The sequence below is a fragment of the Hyperolius riggenbachi genome, chromosome 4 (genome assembly GCF_040937935.1).
Source record: "Hyperolius riggenbachi isolate aHypRig1 chromosome 4, aHypRig1.pri, whole genome shotgun sequence".
NCBI lineage: Eukaryota > Metazoa > Chordata > Amphibia > Anura > Hyperoliidae > Hyperolius > Hyperolius riggenbachi.
Genome location: NC_090649.1, coordinates 65,588,959 through 65,600,960, shown reverse-complemented (window position 1 = coordinate 65,600,960; position 12,002 = coordinate 65,588,959). Strand labels below are relative to the sequence as shown.

Below are 12,002 nucleotides of genomic sequence, written 5' to 3'. Positions count from 1 at the left end.
AGTGCTTTTATCACAATAATAATGCAATACATTTTGCAGAAGCTCTGCTAACAAAACAGTAGACAGACGTGTAACGCGTTACCGAATTGGCAATCACTGTAATAGCAGGTGGGAAGATTAGATCGGTCCACATTCAGGATTAAGAAGTCACTCTACGTAGATCAAGGAAAAAAGGGGTAACAACCCTCCACCAAGGATGGATATGTATGAAGTAGTTTGGATACAGAGGCGCCAGAAGGATAAAAAGAAGCATAGCAGCCGCCTGGACGGGAGGATCACGTCCAGGCGGCATAAATGGTTCATTTATTAGTGGTACCATAGAAAGCACAACTTTTCAGCACACAGGCATTTGTCAAATGCTCAAATGCATTTGACAAAGGCCTGTGTGGCAAAACTTTGTGCCTTAGATGGCTATGGTACCACTAATAAATGAAGCTAATATTGCAAAATCCAGGTGGCGCACTGACCAAGAAAGGCCCTAATTTGCCATGAGGCCGAATTTACGATTTTTGCTCAGTCATCCCTAATTTCTGACAAGCAACTTAAAAAGAGTTACTGCCCAAAACTGGCACTTTATTTTCCAGTACTTACTTTGGGTATAAAGAATCCTTTGAAAGTGACATCTTGCGAAGTGCAATGTGGTAGAGTCATTGGTCCAAGGTCAGCAAATCTTTGAATTTCATGAATGACGGCATCAGTATATGGCATTTGTTTTCTATGCACCAAGTTAGGCTCTCTTGAGCCAATTACTTTTTCAATTTCGTTCTGAACAGTTTCTGTCATTGAGAGAAATACAGTCTTATCATCAAAGAAAATCTCAACTTTTCTATAAGGATACATTTAAATCCCCATGCAGCAGGGAGAAAAAACAGGCACATGGGATCCAAAATCCCGAGCTTTATTAATCATCAAAGCATAAAAGCATAGCTGACATGCAGTGGTGTGAAAAACTATTTGCCCCCTTCCTGATTTCTTATTCATTTGCATGTCTGTCACACTTAAATGTTTCTGCTCATCAAAAACCGTTAACTATTAGTTAAAGATAACATAATTGAACACAAAATGCAGTTTTACATGATGGTTTTTTTTATTTAGTGAGAAAAAAAACTCCAAATCTACATGGCCCTGTGTGAAAAAGTGATTGCCCCCCTTGTTAAAAAATAACTGAACTGTGGTTTATCACACCTGAGTTCAATTTCTGTAGTCACCCCCTGGCCTGATTACTGACACACCTGTTTCAATCAAGAAATCACTTAAATAGGAGCTATCTGACACAGAGAAGTAGACCAAAAGCACCTCAAAAGCTAGACATCCTGCCAAGATCCAAAGAAATTCAGGAACAAATGAGAGCAACAGTACTGTAATTGAGATCTATCAGTCTGGTAAAGGTTATAAAGCCATTTCTAAAGCTTTGGGACTCCAGCGAACCACAGTGAGAGCCATTATCCACAAATGGCAAAAACATGGAACAGTGATAAACCTTCCCAGGAGTGGCCGGCCGACCAATATTACCCCAAGAGCGCAGAGAAAACTCATCCGAGAGGCCACAAAAGACCCTAGGACAACATCTAAAGAACTGCAGGCCTCACTTGCCTCAATTAAGGTCAGTGTTCACGACTCCACCATAAGAAAGAGACTGGGCAAAAAAGGGCCTGCATGGCAGATATCCAAGGTGCAAACCACTTTTAAGCAAAAAGAGCATTAAGGCTCGTCTCAATTTTGCTAAAAAACATCTCAATGATTGCCAAGACTTTTGGGAAAATACCTTGTGGACCGACGAGACAAAAGTTGAACTTTTTGGAAGGTGCGTGTCCCGTTACATCTGGTGTAGAAGTAACACAGCATTTCAGCAAAAGAACATCATACCAACAGTAAAATATGGTGGTGGTAGTGTGATGGTCTGGGGTTGTTTTGCTGGTTCAGGATCTGGAAGCCTTGCTGTGATAGATGGAACCATGAATTCTACTGTCTACCAAAAAATCCTGAAGGAGAATGTCCGGCCATCTGTTCGTCAACTCAAGCTGAAGCGATCTTGGGTGCTGCAACAGGACAATGACCCAAAACACACCAGCAAATCCACCTCTGAATGGCTGAAGAAAAACATAATGAAGACTTTGGAGTGGCCTAGTCAAAGTCCTGACCTGAATCCTATTGAGATGTTGTGGCATGACCTTAAAAAGGCGGTTCATGATAGAAAACCCTCAAATAAAGCTGAATTACAGCAATTCTGCGAAAACGAGTGGGCCAAAATTCCTCCAGAGCGCTCTAAAAGACTTGTTGCAAGTTATCGCAAACGCTTGATTGCAGTTATTGCTGCTAAGGGTGGCCCAACCAGTTATTGGGTTCAGGGGGCAATTTCTTTTTCACACAGCTCCATGTAGGTTTTGAGGTTTTTTTTCTCACTAAGTAATAAAAACCATCATTTAAAACTGCATTTTGTGTTCAATTATGTTAACTTTGACTAATAGTTAACGGTTTTTGATGAGCAGAAACATTTAAGTGTGACAAACATGCAAAAGAATAAGAAATCAGGAAGGGGGCAAATAGTTTTTCACACCACTGTACATACAAAGGCAGTGGGGGTACTTACAAATAAATTCAACTTATAAACAATTACCTGGAACATATTTCTAATTAATTAATAATTACATAGAGCACTGGAATGCAAGGTAGTGGGTAGGGTGGAGGAGCCCAATGTATGTTCTATTTTGATATTTTTAAATGCAAATAAAACAATTATATAATAAAAAGAGGTAATTGCTTACATCTCCAGAAGATACAGACACCAGTTCAACTGGAAAAAAAGTTTTTAACCAAAAAGCAATCTGACAACGTATTTCATAGGTCATGGCCCGCTTCCTCAGGTCAACACAAAATGCCTTGATAGCATCGGGGATAGAGTGTAGGCACCTCTAATGTCCTTAGAGGCGCCTGTACTCTATCCCCAATGGTATCAAGGCTTTCGAATTGACCTGAGAAAGCGGGCCATGACCCGTGAAACACGTTGTCAGATTGCCTTTTGAATAAAAACTTGTTATCTAGTTGAACTGGTGTCTGTATCTTCTGGAGAGGTAAGCAATTACCTCTCTTTTTATTATATAATTTTTTTATTTGCATTTAAAAACACCAAAATAGAACACACATTGGGCACCTCCATCTTACCCATTACCAGTCAGACCTCCTTTGGAGGTAATAGCTTTGCAGTTTTTCTGGAAAGTATATCGTACTACAGGAGAGCGACCATCCAGTATCCAGCAGGACCTGGAGTACCGAGCAGGGATGGTTAATTCCCTGCAGGCTTATACGGTGGTTGCAGCAATTGCAACCCACATTTGTTAGTATATACAGTGGCTTGCAAAAGTATTCGCCCCCCTTGAAGTTTTCCACACTTTGTCATATTACTGCCACAAACATGAATCAATTTTATTGGAATTCCACGTGAAAGACCAATACAAAGTAGTGTACACGTGAGAAGTGGAATGAAAATTATTCATGATTCCAAACATTTTTTAAAAATAAATAACTGCAAAGTGGGGTGTGCGTAATTATTCAGCCCCCTGAGTCAATACTTTGTAGAACCACCTTTTGCAGCAATTACAGCTGCCAGTCTTTTAGAGTATGTCTCTAGTAGCTTTGTACATCTAGAGACTGAAATCCTTGCCCATTCTTCTTTGCAAAACAGCTCCAGCTCAGTCAGATTAGATAGACAGCGTTTGTGAACAGCAGTTTTCAGATCTTGCCACAGATACTCGATTGGATATAGATCTGGACTTTGACTGGGCAATTCTAACACATAGATATGTTTTGTTTTAAACCATTCCATTGTTGCCCTGACTTTATGTTTAGGGTCGTTGTCCTGCTGGAAGGTGAACCTCCGCCCCAGTCTCAAGTCTTTTGCAGACTCCAAGAGGTTTTCTTCCAAGTTTGCCCTGTATTTGGCTCCATCCATCTTCCCATCAACTCTGACCAGCTTCCCTGTCCCTGCTGAAAAGAAGCACCCCCAGAGCATAATGCTGCCACCACCATATCTGACAGTGGGGATGGTGTGTTCAGAATGATGTGCAGTGTTAGTTTTCCGCCACACATAGCGTTTTGCATTTTGGCCAAAAAGTTCCATTTTGGTCTCATCTGACCAGAGCACCTTCTTCCACATGTTTGCTGTGTCCCCCACATGGCTTGTGGCAAACTGCAAACGGGACTTTATGCTTTTCTGTTAACAATGGCTTTCTTCTTGCCACTCTTCCATAAAGGCCAACTTTGTGCAGTGCACGACTAATAGTTGTCCTATGGACAGATTCCCCTACCTGAGCTGTAGATCTCTGCAGCTTGTCCAGAGTCACCATGGGCCTCTTGACTGCACTTCGATCAGCGTTCTCCTTGTTGGGCCTGTGAGTTTAGTTGGACGGCCTTGTCTTGATAGGTTTACAGTTGTGCCATACTCCTTCCATTTCTAAATGATCGCTTGAACAGTACTCCGTCGGATGTTGAAGGCTTTGGAAATCTTTTTGTAGCCTAAGCCTGCTTTAAATTTCTCAATAACTTTATCCCTGACCTGTCTGGTGTTTTCTTTGGACTTCATGGTGTTGCTGCTCCCAATATTCTCTTAGACAACCTCTGAGGCCGTCACGGAGCAGCTGTATTTGTACTGACATTAGATTACACACAGGTGAACTCCATTTAGTCATTAGCACTCATCAGGCAATGTCTATGGGCAACTGACTGCACTCAGACCAAAGGGGGCTGAATAATTACGCACACACAACTTTGCAGTTATTGATTTGTAAAAAATGTTTGAAATCACGTATGAAATTTGTTCCACATCTCACGTGTACACTACTTTCTATTGGTCTTTCACGTGGAATTCCAATAAAATTGATTCATGTTTGTGGCAGTAATATGGCAAAATGTGGAAAACTTCAAGGGGGGGCGAATACTTTTGCAAGCCACTGTATTTATATGATTTTTATCCTCCCTATACCTAACTATACTGCACCATTGGGCTCCAGGTCTCTTCCTACTCCTCACCTAGGTATTCTTGGCCCTTACAAGAATCACCAAAAGAAAAAAAAAAACCTATACACTGGAATGCAAGGTCATTTAATTGAAGCACAGTTAATTATAACAGGTAAAAAGAGCCACCCGTGTCGACAACTGTTTAACGTGTTTCAATGCTTCCTCAGGATACCCAGGCTTATCCCTTCCTATCCACACCCACCTATATACCTGGAGGGGGGGGGGCAATCCTCTAACGGCAGTAACATACATTGACCCTTACAGAAACAGAGTAAAACATACAAATACATTATTATCTACAAAAAGCTGAAATTTCATGCCTATCATTAAAGTCTACGTTACCTATAATTATTATGCATTTCATGGTAAAAAAACAAAACAAAACAGAATCAGAGTTCTTATTTATTGTCTTGCTTAAAGGATTCAAAGAGTATTTTTTGTTTTAAAGCTTTCTTCGGACTCACATCATTTCTTTCTGAGGAACATTGATGGACTAAAAGCTTGCTTTTAGAATAATTTATGTATAGATACTTAACCTATTGGGGACCGCCGCAGGTTGAATCAACGTCTGGCAGGTGGTGGTACCGTTCTGACCAGACGTTGATTCAACGTCCGTGCTAAAGAACCACTCTCGACGCGATCGTGCGCACCCGGAGGGCGAGATTAAGCTGTCATATGACAGCTGACATCTCCCCCGAGTGATCAGCAGCCATCGCGTTTGGCTGCTGATCACGTGATCACTACGATCGCCGTCGGATCGTAGTGATCACTTTGACGGCGGCAGCGGCGGCAGGGGGGAAAAGAAGAGGATCCACTCACCTCCCTGTCGTTCCAGTGACGATCGGTGCCCCCCTCTGCTCTGGCCGGCATCTCTGCTCCGTCTGACATCAGCGCCGGGTCCCGGCTTGATGACGTCATCAAGCCGCGACCCGACCTTAGCGTCATTTGGAGCGGAGATGCCGGCCGGAGAAGAAGGGGTCTACTGCGGCTCATCGCTGGAGCCTGGAAGGTAAGTGATGGCTGCTGCGCACAGGGGGGACACCAGCCCAGCCAGCCACAGACGGGATCCGGCCCCCCGACCCCCCCCAAACATGCGCACCCCCCTCCACCGCAAAATGCCCTGGTCCTTAAGGGGGGTTAGGCGGCTGGTCCCGAAGTGGTTAAAGTGACACTGAAGCAAAAAAATAAAAATAAAAAACTTATGATATAATACGTTGCATGTATAGTACGGATAAGTAATAAAACATTAGTATAAAAGAATAGAGTCTCATATTTTTATTTTCAGGTTTATAGAATGTTTTTAATAACATTGCATCATTCTCTAATATTTACAGTTTACAAACTACACTCTGTATTTTAAATGATCAACAGCGCAGAGATAATGACCCTTTGAACTTCCTGGCAGTAAAATCTTTAAACAAACAAAAAACAGTGAGAGACAGGTTGAGATAAGTGCTTCAGAAAACATCACTGTAGCCAACCTGAGTTGGGTCAGAGAGCTCAGAGAAGCTCTTTGCATAGATAATGACTGATGCTTCTTAACTCTTCCTGTACTGGAAACAATATGAGACTCATATCTGTGCTACTAATGTTCTATTTCTTAGCTGTACGACACATACAATTCATTATCTCATGCGTTTATTTTCACTTCAGATTCCCTTTAACAGTAACTAAACATTTTCACCCTAAACTGCTGGCAAACAAAGTACAATCATTTATGTGTTTAGGGTCAGCTAGCTACTTAGACACCATATCACTATAAATTAAATTGTTTTGTCACTTACTATACCATGTCCAACCTCTATTTTGTTTAACAGATGAAGACCCAGCAGTTTTCTTTAACTTAGCCTCTCTGCTTTTCTCTCCATAGGGTAGAACCCCAACATAATTATTTGTACAGCAAAGCACTGCCTGAAACAATTATTTTGAATGACCATTGTTGCAAATGTGTACCCGGGCTTATGCTATGTACACACTGGCGACTACGGTCGTTTGAAACAGGTAATTAACGATCGTTCCACCGACAATTGGAGAAAAAACTTTACCCAACGATCATTAACACGAACGACAAAAGAACGACATCGGGAAGATGGAAATATCCAACCTGACGGATCGTATCTACCGACAATCGTTACAAAACTATAGTGTGTACAGACATCGGCCGAGAACGATCGCTACAAGGGCCAATGCGCCTGCATTGAATTCCGCCCAGCTTCAGTACTTTCTTTGTAGTGCGGCCTTAAACATTGTTACATTGCTCATTTCAATTAAACTTTGTTTTCAAGTTAACAATCATATATTTGTATCTATTGTAACTCCATGTTAGTGTGTTTTTTTTTATTTTAAATAAATATGTCCGTAACATTTCCTTCTGATCGTTCTTTTCTGCGAGAATGATCGTTAAAATGTGTATGATGATCGTTGCATCCCATCGTTGCATTCCTATCGTTGCCGTATCGTTCATCTTTCAATCATCGTTCCTAGCGAACAATCGTTATCGCAAGTGTGTACGTAGCATTAGGCATCATGTGTCCAAGGTTCCATACTGTAATCCGGTCACACTCATAATTACTAAGTATACATTGAAGTGGAATAAAAAGTGGGGAGAGTATATGGGCACTTTTACACTTAATCAGTTGCTCTTAGTTATAATTGAAAGAAAACTGATTTTCAAAGTAATGCTCATGTTTCCCTATTGCTCAGTTCCCACTATACGCGTTTTCTCTGAAAGCGTTTTCACAATGCACTGATATGGAAAAACGCGTACCAACGCACACTAATGCATACCAACGCATTAAGTGTAAAAGGACCCTAAACAAAGCCCTAATCAAGTGTTTTGGGAAAATTGCACAAAATGATTCACTTACTCTGGATTTCAGGGTATTTCATCAGCAGCAGAAGTCCCCACTGGAGTGTTGAAGCAGTTGTCTCAGTCCCGGCACCAAACAACTCAACAATGAGAGATGTTAAATTTGCATCATGAAAATACAGCTCAGGGTTTGGCTTCTCCTGGAATTGTTATAACATGCAGTGTTTGCCATTTACAGTTTATGGTATATAACTTACACAGGGCCTGATTCACTATTCGGTGCTAACCTAGTTAGCACGCTTTAAGGCTTTAAGCGTGCTAACTACCGTCTTTCCCCAAATTTAAGACGCAAAGCTTTGTGCGTGCAAAGCCCAGTGCACGCAAAACGTTGCACCGGGTGCGACGAAAACGGCGCACCCAATGCGCCTACAAGGGCGCATTGGATGCTCCCTAAACGTTGCATGGGTGCGACGTTTAGGGCGCATACAATGTGCCTTTATAGGCGCATCGGGTGTGCCGTTTTCCTCACACCCGGTGAGATGATTAGCGTGCACCGGGCTTTGCGTGTGCAAAGTTTTGCGCGCGATACTTCGCGCGTGATCGCTAATTTGCGCGTGCAAAGTTTGTTTAGGTGTGATAAAGGGCTTTTCACAAGTGTGCTAACAGTTAGCACCGCTTTGTGAATCAAGCCCATGGTGTCATTACCAGTTTGAGAATTACATTCAAACATACAAAAACATTGGTGAGTAGTGATGGTCATGTCTAGGAAAACACAAAGAGAAGCATGTGATAATTTGGGTCAAGTGATAGATATGTACTGTAATGCTGGGAATACACGTTTCATTTTTGCCTGCGTTTAAACCTTCGTTTCGATTGTGCCTTTTGTCCTTTTCGATCCCGAAATAATCGACCGTACGGTTAATATCACCACCCACGGTTTCGTTTTTTTTTTCGATTCTGATGGTTTCGTTTTTCCAATGATCGAAGGCTGCAAAGAAACGAAACGTAGTACAGGGACGGACGGCATAAACGAATATATAATCGATCTGAACAGCCATCAAGCCTACCAATGGCTCGATTACATGGATAAAGAGAGATAATATCAAACATGTTCGATCACTAGTCGTTCGTTTTTGGGGTCTATTAATCGAAACTATAATGAGATTATGACTATTTTCACATACGTTTTCAACACTCGATTCGTTTACCGAACGAAACGAAGGCTAAAACGAAGGCAAAAACGAAACGTGTATTCCCAGCATAAGTCTCTGATTTGCTAGTCAGAGCAGGATAAGATCCCACTAAATGAGGCCTTTGCAAATCTATTAGCTCATTAATCAAATCACATGCTTCTACATGAGTTCTCCTGAACATGACCAGCACTATTGTCGATTAAAACTAGGTCTAAGAACAGCCCTGGGAATAGCCTATGGACTGTAGGCCCCTAATCAATTCACATTTTCTCCTGAGTTTTCTCCTGATATTTTGATATTTTGACACCTTGTCATTAAAGAGACACTGAAGCGAAAAAAAAATGATGATATTATGATTTGTATGTGTAGCACAGCTAAGAAATAAAACATTAAGATCAGATACATCAGTGTAATTGTTTCCAGTACAGGAAGAGTTGAGAAACTCCAGTTGTTATCTCTATGCAAACAAGCCATTAAGCTCTCCGACTAAGTTAGTGGTGGAGAGGGCTGTTATCTGACTTTTATTATCTCAACTGTTCCTGGACTATTTACTTTTCCTCTGCTAGAGGAGAGGTCATTACTTCACAGACTGCTCTGAAAGACTCATTTTGAATGCTGAGTGTTGTGTAATCTGCACATATTATAGAATGATGCAATGTTAGAAAAAAACACTATATACCTGAAAATAAAAGTATGAGAATATTTTCTTTGCTGCTAATCTTCTAGTAATTATTCATAGTACACAACCAATTCACTATATCATATATTTTTTTTCGCTTCAGTGTCTCTTTAAATGCATTTAAGCTGCACCAGCAAGCAAGAAAATACTTTAAATAATTGTGATGTTACCTTTTCACCTATTTTTCCTACTTTTTCAGGGAACTGATGACAAGTTATTTTAAAGAAAAGATTAAAAAAAGTGTCTCCTAATAGAAAACTTAGGAGAAAAAGTTAATTGAATAAGGGCCATAGTGTCGCAAAATTGGACCAACTCTGACTAGTGCAGGTACCTTGTAATGCTTTTAAGTGCTTTTAATATATCTCAGTTCACTTTTTGTTAACCTAGGAAGACCTTCAGGATGAGGCACGTCAAACAAATAGGCTTCACGTTACTTATTTAGAGAACTACCTATCTGACCTAAGTCCCACCCTTCCTGCATTAATCCTCACTAAAATGGCTTGACAGTGCAACATGGAAACCACTGAAGTCCTGGCATTGCTCTGGTAAAATTTCTGGACACAGGGCTTAGCAGAGGTAAGGCCTCTTTCAGATAGACAGCTGAAATGCACGCTTGTCAAGCAGCTCAGCTTCATGTGTGCCGTCCATGAGCGCCATTTTGGTGCAATTTAAATGCATACAAATGGCAGTGGTTGTACACGAGACCACACGAGTCAGTGTTTCACATGCTGAGGTGTTACCTTGTGGCAGAAAACTATCACATCTGACTAAGGTGCTTAGTGACATGCTTAGATGTTACTCTTTCGGGAGGGGGCGCCAGTGAACTGTCAGCACTGAGTGCTAACAAGTGCCTAGCCAAAGCTTGGAGCAGCTGACGGGCAGAGAATTCACTGACTTTAGCTAACAATCTGAAAAAATCCTACGAGTCAATGGCATCGGTAATTAAAATAAATAAATAATACATAATGCCCTGGTAAATTCTTAAAGAGGAACTCCAGTGAAAATAATGTAATAAAAAAGTGCTTCATTTTTACAATAATTATGTATAAATGATCTAGTCAGTGTTTGCTCATTGTAAAATCTTTCCTCTCCCCGATTTACAGCCTGACATTTATTATATGGTGACATTATTACTGTGGGCAGGTTTTGTAGCTGCTGCTAGCTGTTTTGGCTGTTGGAGACAGCTGTAAACAGCTATTTCCCACAATGCAAAAAGGTTCACAGACAGGAAACTGCTAGGAGTACCTCGGTCCTCAGAGTTTCTTGTGGGAGGGGTTTCACCACAATATCAGTCATACAGCGCCCCCTGATGGTCTGTTTGTGAAAAGCAATCGATTTCTCATGTAAAAGAGGGTATCAGCTACTGATTGGGAAAAAAGTTAAATTCTTGGTTGGAGTTTCTCTTTAAATAAAAATGGTCAGTGAGATGCAAATAATTCCAAGCTCATGAAGGATTCTGAAAATGTTATAAGGAAATGTATACATCTTAAAATAGACCTATTGAATCTCACCAAGGTGGTCCATTTTCAAGCACATTCATTTGCACATATAATTTGCATATTTCTGCATCAACTCAGAATTATTTTGCATCCCATTGACTATCCCTATATATAAATAGGGTAAATGTGAACAGAAGCTAATAACAATAACAATAACAATAATATTTATATATCGCTTTTCTCCCTGGGGACTCAAAGCGCTGTGACCCTGCATTATGCAGTCTCAAAGGCTAGGGAAAAGAGGTGAGTTTTTAGCCTTTTTTGAAAGCTGTCCAGAGAGGGAGCCTCTCGTACTGATTGTGGAAGTGAGTTCCATAGAGTAGGGGCTGCGTAGGAAAAGGCCCGAGCACCAAATGTTAAGTGTATCCTGGGAATAATCAGCTTCATCTTGTTGGCAGAGCAGAGGGTGCGTGGAGGGGCATAAAGTTCCAATAGATCCGCTATGTATTTGGGTCCCATGTGGTGTAGAGCCTTGAATGTCAGCAGGCAGATCTTAAAATTGATTCTCCATTTTACTGGCAACCAGTGAAGAGTTTGCAGTACTGGGGTGATGTGTGAGCTGCGGGGGGCATTGGCTAGGAGTCTGGCTGCAGCATTCTGCACTAGCTGTAAGGGGCGCAGAACCTTATCTGTAGATCCGATGAACAGGGCGTTGCAGTAGTCTAGGCGGGAGGATACAAATGCATGAACCAGGGCAGGTAGGTCTTCAGCTGGGATAAGGTGTTTGATTTTCGCTATATTTCTTAGATGGAAGAAGGAAGACTTGACGACAGCTGATACCTGCTGTTTGAGTTTTAGATTTCCATCCA

The 12,002-nt window shown here is 41.3% G+C and overlaps 2 protein-coding genes across 3 annotated transcripts in view; one reads left to right on the top strand and one right to left on the bottom strand.

Moving 5' to 3' along the window:
* The window catches only part of LOC137571258 (cytochrome P450 2G1-like), a 179,754-nt gene extending 172,417 nt beyond the window's left edge, over positions 1 to 7,337 (top strand). Inside the window, exon 10 of the mRNA XM_068280136.1 lies at positions 6,884 to 7,337. Within this exon, the coding sequence (XP_068136237.1) occupies positions 6,884 to 6,888 (5 nt within the window). The 3' untranslated portion in view covers positions 6,889 to 7,337. The remainder of the gene's footprint in view (positions 1 to 6,883) is intronic.
* Positions 1 to 12,002, bottom strand: part of LOC137571261 (cytochrome P450 2K4-like) — a 46,097-nt gene that overhangs the window by 24,051 nt on the left and 10,044 nt on the right. For both annotated transcript variants that reach the window (XM_068280138.1, XM_068280140.1), the window contains exons 6-7: positions 7,881 to 8,022; positions 592 to 776 (exon numbers count right to left, since the gene is read on the bottom strand). In XM_068280138.1, the coding sequence (XP_068136239.1) occupies positions 592 to 776; positions 7,881 to 8,022 (327 nt within the window). The remainder of the gene's footprint in view (positions 1 to 591; positions 777 to 7,880; positions 8,023 to 12,002) is intronic.